At 38.3% G+C, this 8,713-nt stretch overlaps 1 protein-coding gene across 1 annotated transcript; it reads right to left on the bottom strand.

Moving 5' to 3' along the window:
* Positions 1-435: 435 nt before the first annotated feature.
* Positions 436-1,724, bottom strand: LOC133816961 (phloroisovalerophenone synthase-like). Its single transcript, XM_062249317.1, has 2 exons — positions 1,538-1,724; positions 436-1,465 (listed from the first exon to the last, which is right to left on the bottom strand). The coding sequence occupies exons 1-2, from the start codon at positions 1,722-1,724 to the stop codon at positions 465-467; spliced, it is 1,188 nt and encodes a 395-aa protein (XP_062105301.1). The 3' UTR covers positions 436-464.
* Between the last annotated feature and the right edge of the window lie 6,989 nt (positions 1,725-8,713).

The following is an 8,713-nucleotide window of genomic DNA, read 5'->3' as shown; positions in this document are numbered from 1 at the left end:
TTGGTGAGCAAAAATAGCCACCATCTTGAGGGGGATGTTAGAGAATAGAATCCCACATGGAAAGTATGTGGGATCATCATACCATTTATAAGAGTATGAGTTACTCTACTCATCACCAATTGGTTTTGAGATGGAACCCCATACTTCTTACCATGCACCGTTTCCTACTTTCTAAACCACTTTCCACTACATTCTAACATATACCATATCAATAAATACTACGTATAAATTATTAAAACCAACACAGAAATCAAATTTATTTCCCATTCTCTCCATTATTGATTTGGACTGACTATTAAAAATATTGTTCTCTCTATCTACTTTTCTTTCAATTTCAAGAACAAAGTTTGAAAATTGAAAACGTAAATAGAAGAATTAAGGTTATTTCTTTTCAGAATTACGAAACGAACAAACATATTCATCACCGAACGAGATTTCATCACAAGCGAGAGACCTGGTCATTATTAGAACTTGGTGGCAACGCTATGCAAGACCACCATCTCCAGCGTCACGCCAGGCCCGAACCCAAACACAACGCCCCACTCTAGTCCTTCTCCGGTGGAACACTTCTTCTCTTCGAACGACCTCTTCCTCATCTCATCCATTACGAAGAAGTTGGAAGCAGATAACAAGCTCCCGTACTCACTCAGCACATGGCGGGACACACTCATCTTCTCCTTCTTCAGTTTCAGCTTGCTCTCCACCTCGTTCATAATCATGGGTCCGCCCAGGTTTGCTATCCAGAATATGGAGTTCCAGTCACTAATCCCAATCGGTGCGAAGGCCTCGACCAAGATCTTCTCAATGTTGGTCGAGATCAACCGGGGCACGTCGTCCTTGAAGTGAGTTACCACACCAACTTCCCTCAACCGTTGGACGATTGTTTCGTCCGAGTCCGGTAGTGTCGTTTGAATCGCTGACACTAACTCGAAGATCGATTGCTCCCCAACTGAAGCATCTGGCTCAGCCCCCACTATGACTGATGAAGCTCCGTCCCCGACCAAAGCTTGCCCCAACAAGGAGTCGAAGTCAGTTTCCGAGGGCCCGCGGAAGAGACCAACCGTGATCTCTACACACACCACGAGAACGCGGGCCCCCTTGTTGTTCTCCGCAAAGTCCTTAGCCAGGCGGAGAACGGTGCCAGGGGCGTAACAACCCAGATGGTACAACATCACACGCTTCACGGAGGGATTGAGACCAAGAAGTTTGGTGCATTGGTAGTCTGCGCCGGGCATGTCGACGCCAGCTGTGGTGTAGAAGATGAAATGGGTGATCTTGGACTTAGGTTGGTCCCACTCTTTGATCGCCTTGGTGGCAGCCTCTTTACCAAGTTTGGGAACTTCAGCCACCAATATGCCATGACGCGCGTCCAGAGACGGCGCCATGTGCTCGCACATATTTGGATTCTGATCGAGGATTTCTTCCGTCAAGTGAAAGTAACGCTTTTTTATCGTCAATTTATCACCTACCAATTAACAAAAACATAATTAGATATTTAAGTATATATATTTATAGGAATAGCTAACTGATAACTTACATATTTTTTGAAACTTTTGTTTGAGTTTAATCATGTGTTCACTCTTGGTGACACGAAAGTAGTAGTCAGGATAATCAGCTTGCATGAAGCAGTTTGGGGGTGTTGCGGTGCCAATGGCTAGGATGGTGGCCGGGCCCTCTGCCCGCTGAGCCTTTCGGATTTGGTCCACAGTTATGGAGGAGGCCATTGCCCTATATGAGCACGAATATATGAGATGAGGCTTTTAGAGTTTGTTACTAGCTAGTACTACTGCAACTCTTTTCCAGTTAATCTCAATTCAATTCATTTTCATTTCACTCACTCTATATTTATTTATATACACACTTACAGAAACGAAGATAAGAAAACCCTAGTTTATATATATATTATTTTGATGCAGACCAATATACAACGTGAAAACTTTATAAAAAAAAATGAAAACAATAGTATGTACTTTAGTCGTTAGGTATAAATTATTATTTTTCTTATCGGAAACTGACTAGACTTCATTAGAAAACAGATCGAAACTACAGAGTGGAGTGGAGTGGAGTGGAGTGGAGTGGTGTATAGGAGAGTGTACAACCTTCCAAAAATGAACATCCAAACTTAACTTAACAAATACATTAAAAATTAATAATTAAGCGCATCAACTAGATCAAGCCAATATTGAATAGTATTTAAAGGCCTGGAACAACTGCCACACACTAGGTGAAATTTTATGCTAGGACAGCCATATGAGCAGTGGCGCGGACCCAAGAATTTGTTAAAGGGGCACAAATTTAGTTTTTAAAAAATAATATAATATGCTAAAAAATTAATTAAAGTTATGGATATTACTTTTTAAGAGTATCCACTATTAAGAAATATCAATCTTTACTTAAAAATGTTACATAATGTCATAAAATTTTAGCATAATAAATCAATTTTTAGCTCGTACATTTAAAGTTGTCATCGATAAGATTTCATATTTTGAAAACGATGGATGGTAGACTCATTATCAATAGGATTGAATATATCATTCTCAAGATACACAGTGAGACTATCTTTCTACTGAAGTTGTTGCAACTGGAAGCGTTAATGCCAATTTAATAAGCAAATAAACTAGTGGATATACCTTATCTTTTTTGTCATGGATAAAGCTGAGCAAGATGTATTAACTTTCCCTTGTCAAAAGCAGAAAATGAATTAGTTGGAGATAAGCATGCTAAACAAAGTATCAACTCAGTATTAGCCACATTAAAATGACTATTTAGCTATTGTAGCTGTAAATCTATCATTGTATTGAAAAAATCAACATGGAATAAGTAGTGAAAATTTGTAAGCTTTGGAGCCTTGCGCTGTGATTTTCCTTGAGGATAATACATATGATTCATATCAAGAACATCAATATTGAACTCCATACAAAAATTAGAAACTTCTTCCACTAAAGAATCCCATCCATTGTCTCTCATCATTTGTAGTTGTTTCTTTCATATTTTAACTAAATCCATTGCATTCCCAATATCTTGATCACCTTTTTGTAAGACTTGTGACAACTCCTTTGTGATCCAAGGAATATTCTTCACCAAATGCAAGAAAACAAAATCATGTGTTTGCACCATTTGTAACATAATAGATGCTTCATATTTTTGCTCACTATTCAATCTATCATTTGTAATTTCCTCAAGCAAATCAATAATAGACGAAAACATGATAGTAAAGCTTACCAAAGTACCAAAGTGTGATCCCCAACGTGTATCACATGGACGCTTAATTCCACTTTATTGATTTTGGCCTCTTCTACTCAAAAGTTCTCCACCTTTTAAGGCTTCGATGACTTTGAGAGCTTGTTTTTCCCGAAGAATTTCACGACGCTTAGATGAGGCTCCAACAAAATTTACCACATTAGACACTACGGTGAGAAAATTTCCTATTTTTTCATAAAAATATAAATTGTTATATATGTATATATATATATAATTGTTTATGAAACAAGTACTAGTAGAACATGAATAACAAGGAAAAAACCAATTAAATCATGTTTATTTACCACACCTAGGAGTGCTAATTGTAGTTGATGAGCAAAACAATGGAAAAAAAATACATTTATTCTCCTTCGTGATAATACTTTTCAAACCATTAAACTCTCCACTTATGTTACTAGCTCCATCATACCCTTGACCTCGTAATTTGGATATGCTCAACCCGTGTTTTGAAAACAACTTATCAATTGATATCTTAAGTGAGATCGCAGTGGTATTAGGAACATGTTCAATGCTGATGAATCGCTCAATCACACAGCCTCTCTTATCCACATAACGAAACATTATGACCATTTGTTCCTTTATGGATACATCACGAGATTCATCAACTAAAATATAAAAAAACAACATCTCCCATATATCTCTAGTAATAACATTAATTGTTTCCATAGCACAAGCGTTTACAATGTCTTTATGAATCTTTGGTGAAGTCAGTTTAAGATTATCAGGAGCACTTTTTAAAGCAACAACTCTAACTTCCTTGTTATGATCAGCAAGAAAAGTTAGAAGTTCGAGAAAGTTACCTTGATTATTAGACTCTTGGGACTCAACATGACCACGAAATGCAAGACCTTGTCGTACAAGAAAGAGAATATAATCAACTGAAGCAACTAATCGAGCACGGTAACTTATTCAATCTTTGATGCTCTTCTTTAAAAAAATGTGTTCAATTTGTTATTTTCCTTCTGCAATCTATGGTTGCCCCATACTTCACTAACCTGTAACGACCCGAAATTGCTAATAAGACTTAGGGGCCTTGATTAGCGTGTCAGAAGGGCATAATTAGTTTATGTATGATTTAAATGATTTAATGCATGGTTATGAGAATTAGTATGCATGTAGGTGAATACTAGGGCATATTTGTAATTTTGGCCCGCTGAGGGTATAAATGTGATAAATTGTGGATACCACATTATTATGTGGATATGTTTGCAGTATGCAACTTGAGACGATCCTAGGGAGCTAGTTAGCGGGAAAGTCACAATGGGACCCAATACTTGGCTCGGGGCGAGTCAAGGGTTATTTCAGATATTAGATGGTTATCTAGGTTATCGAGTTATGAAAATAAATATTTGGAGATATATTTCAGGATAGGAAGCCTAGGTGGGTATACTGGAGAAATTTTACCATTTTGCCCTCGGGGACGTTTTGGTACCCCAAGCCTAGGGATTGACTTAATTGCCTAAGGATAGACTAAGTAAAACACAGAACACGGTGGAAACATTAAGAACCGACCTTTCCTCCTCTTCTCTTTTTCTCTCAAAGAAAACCACCAGAAAATTAAGAAAAACTTGGCTAGGATTCAGAGTATTGGAGCTGTTATTTAGGGGATTAGCTAAGGATTCAATCAAGAATTAAGGTAAGCCATAAGCTTTATGCATGGTGGTTAAATTCTGTGGTTATGGCTAAGTTTTGAGGTGTTTATGGGTTTTGACATTGAAGGACAGAATTGAAGCTTGGGTGTTAGCTCAGTAATTGCTTGGAGGATTGAGACTTGAGTCAAAGTAAGCTCCAATTCATGATTTAGTGTTTGAATTCTGAGTTCTTATGATTGGTTTTAGTGTTCTTGAGTGTGTGAGTTTCAGAAGTTGAAAAGGTGTTTTGATGAGTTTTTAGCTTAGGTTTCTACTGGCTTGTGCTTCTGAAATCATGCAGGAATGTTTGTGATAATTGTGGTATATTATTGGGATGGTTTTGGATGGTTTTGAGTGAGGTTGGAGAGTTAAAATTGGAGGTTTTTCTGGGTTTGAAGGGGTTGGGCCGCAACATAGTTCTTGGAGAGCCGCGACCCTCTGAGGGTGATGAATGCTGAGGAAGGAGGGCGGGCCGCGACATGCGGCTTGTAGGACCGCGGCCCGTGTCTGATTTTGGGCGAGGATGAGCCTCTGGTTGGGGCCATGCCGCGGCATAGGAAGCTTGAGCCGCGACCCTTAAGGAAATTTGGGGTTTGGGGATTTTAAGCATGAGAATTTAACCTAGGGTGCTCGGAATCGAATCTACTACCATGTTTGGTGGCATTCGATGTTCTGAGACTAGAACCTTATCTAGAAGCCTCTTACAATTAGTAATGGAATCCCTTATCTTGGTTTGTGACTAGGTAAAGTTAAGGCTCGGGAAACAGATCGTGCTCAAGGGGCATCTCTTGTAATCAAATCGTTTGGAAATTAAAGGTAAGAAAATTGCACATGGTTGTGAGTTTATAATGGGACTAAGGGTTCCCTATACTTGTATGCATTATGAAAGTTGGTATTATGCCATGAGAATAGTAAATCGACGGTCTAAGAGTATTGATGTTTACATTTGTGCACAGGGCGCGGCTCAGCCACTGGTAGCTGAGGATAACTTAATATTCACTGAGCTCGGTTTAAGCGAACAAGAGTCAGTGGTGTAAATAGAGGGTGCGACCTAAGGGCGTCGACCCTGTTTATTGTGTAATCTTATTGTTAGTGTTAATTGTTGAATTTTAAATGCTAAATGGCTAAGTGTTAGCTTGTGAAATATATGATTATCAGGAATTGCTAAGTATTTAAACATGCTTTAAGAGTTATATGTTTATTATTAGTACTTGTGCTATAATGTTATGCTTTCTTGCTGGGCCTTGGCTCACGGGTGCTATGTGGTGTAGGTAAATGCAAGGGTGAGCTTGATCAGCCTTGATCGGAGAGCTCCGAAAGCATAATGTACATGACTAGCCGCTCAGCTGCCACGGTTGTGGAATGGACAGATTCAAGAGGATTATATATTCCTATTTTGCCCTTAGAGTGGCCAGCAATTGTTTATATTTTGAAGTTTTGTATACTTATTCTTAAACGTTATTTATTTTGGGATCCCTTGTACAAAATGCTTAATTAAATGAAATGTATATTTTATGACCAAAACCTTTTTAACCCTAGATCAATAATAGTTTTTGTAATGCCCCGAAATCCCTAATGAAGTTTAATGGTTGGATTAGTAGGCCGAGAGGGCCAAACTTGATTTATTATGCCATTAAACTAGTTTATGCATGTTTATGTGAATTATATTATAATATGATGTTAAATGCATGCATGTGGGTCCACATTTCATTATAGGGGTATTTTGGTAATTTGGCCTGTTGAAGGCATAATTATATATTTTTATGCATGTCGGTGATATATTGTTGAGGCCACATTATAATGTGGATTGGTTCGAGCCATTCGGCATGAGACGATCTTTGAATATTAATTAGCGGTTTAGTCATAACGAGATTAAGTTCGAGGTTCCGGGTGAGTCTCAGGATGTTTAAATGATTATACCGTTGCCAGGAATAAAAGGATAATAGGATTTGAATATTTGGTATTTAAGAATATCAAGAATAGCGGGAATTTGAGAGCGTTAATTATGATTAACGAAATAGGTGGGAAAGGATGAGTTGACCCTTGATCTGGCCAACTGACACGGAGTCAAAATGCTTAACGTGGAAAGAGGTGTTGGAATGAATGTAATGACAAAAACAGTAAAAGATACAAGGAATTATAGTGGTTCAGCCCCAAGAACTGGTAATGACCTACGTCCACTTAAACTATTATTGATATGAGATCTCAAAGGGGTGATCAAAGAACTAGGGTTCTCTGAGTTTCACAAGCCTGAGAGAGACCAATGGTACTATCGTAATACAATAGCTTTTATTCTCTCCTGAATATGTAATTCTAATTAAGCAAAAGCCAAAAGTCCTTTCCTTGAGCTATTTTCTCATTATTTATAGGCTCAAGGAAGATTACATGAATTAGTTACAAATATTCTTTCCTAATTAATTGGATATTTAGTAAATCATGGGAGACAATCTCGGATATGACGATGGTCTCTATAAGATGATCTTGAAATATCTGAAATGTACGACCATGCTGGTCGTGATAAAACTCAGCTCCATGCCTGTAATGTCTTACTGGTTGATAGTCGAACAGAACTCTGCCAGGTGTCAGCCACGTGTTAGAAATTGCCTGCCACGTCACCCGTGTCTGTTTTTTGGATAATAGGATGGTTTTACCCTTGGGAGCTTTTAGAAACCTTTATTTGACCTAGGGGTATTTTAGTCTTTTCACCCCTAGGATTTATATATGCCATTGAAGGCTATAGAACTTACCCAAAACAGAGCAAGTTCAAAACTTCTCCCGTGCACCATTTCTTCTCCTTCTTCCCTTCAATTTTTGAACCCCAATTTGAAGAAACAAGCTAGGAAACCAAAGGTTGGAGCTTAGAAACTTGGTTTATTCATTGAAAAGGACTTAAATCCCATTTGAGGTAAGAATTCATCCATGAATATAAGCTATACTCTATTTTCCTTATGGTTTTTCAGTTGAGATTTTGATATGGATAGTTGGAATCAATGGGAGTTTTTGAGTAAGATTGCTTGGGTTTTGATGAGGGTGTGATGTAGATGAAGTTTAGGGGTTGAATTGGATGTTTGGGTGATGTTTGGGATTGATTTGGAGGGTTGGTTTCAAGAGAAATCGCAAGGAGGGAAAACCAATAAGTTTATGGTCTGTAATTGGTGCAGCAGCGCCATTCTTGGCGCAGCAACGCTAGGCAGGGCAGAGAGCTGGGCCTCTCTGACTTGGAAATAGCGCCTCAGCGCCATTTAATAGGGCTGCAGCGCTGGTCCATTTTCCAAAAAGCCTATTTTAAGGCTCGGAATGACTTTTAAGGCTCGAGGATGGGTTCCTTTACCCTGTTTAAGTATATTAAGATTCCCGAGAGTGCGAGATTGAACCCAGAAGCGTGGTTTTAGATTGTGAACCATTTATTAATTTACTTTATTAATGGATTATAATTGGTTATGATTAGGTAACCGCTAAGGAATCTAAAGGTTGATCGGTCTTAATGGTCGTTCTTATATTATTTCTTGCTCAAACCTGAGGTAAGAATACTGCACCCTGTATATATATGACATGCGTGGTTATTATTGAGGCATGTTGGTTGATAAATGTGGACATTGATTGCATATTAAATGCTAGTGGAGTTTATTTACTTGTGTATGTCACTGATTAGTCAGGGACGACACTGGCCGCATATTACTGACTTGTGAGTCAGAATCGACATAAGTGTCTTGAATGCAGGGCCAATAAAAGATCAGATCTAATCAATATTAGCATTGAATGACTCTAAAGCATTAATGCTGGACCTATCCTAAGGTCGATGAAACTTATAAGCACTTGAC

The sequence above is a fragment of the Humulus lupulus genome, chromosome 2 (assembly GCF_963169125.1).
Source record: "Humulus lupulus chromosome 2, drHumLupu1.1, whole genome shotgun sequence".
NCBI lineage: Eukaryota > Viridiplantae > Streptophyta > Magnoliopsida > Rosales > Cannabaceae > Humulus > Humulus lupulus.
The sequence above is the reverse complement of the archived record's forward strand: the minus strand, read 5'-3'. Positions and strand labels throughout refer to the sequence as shown.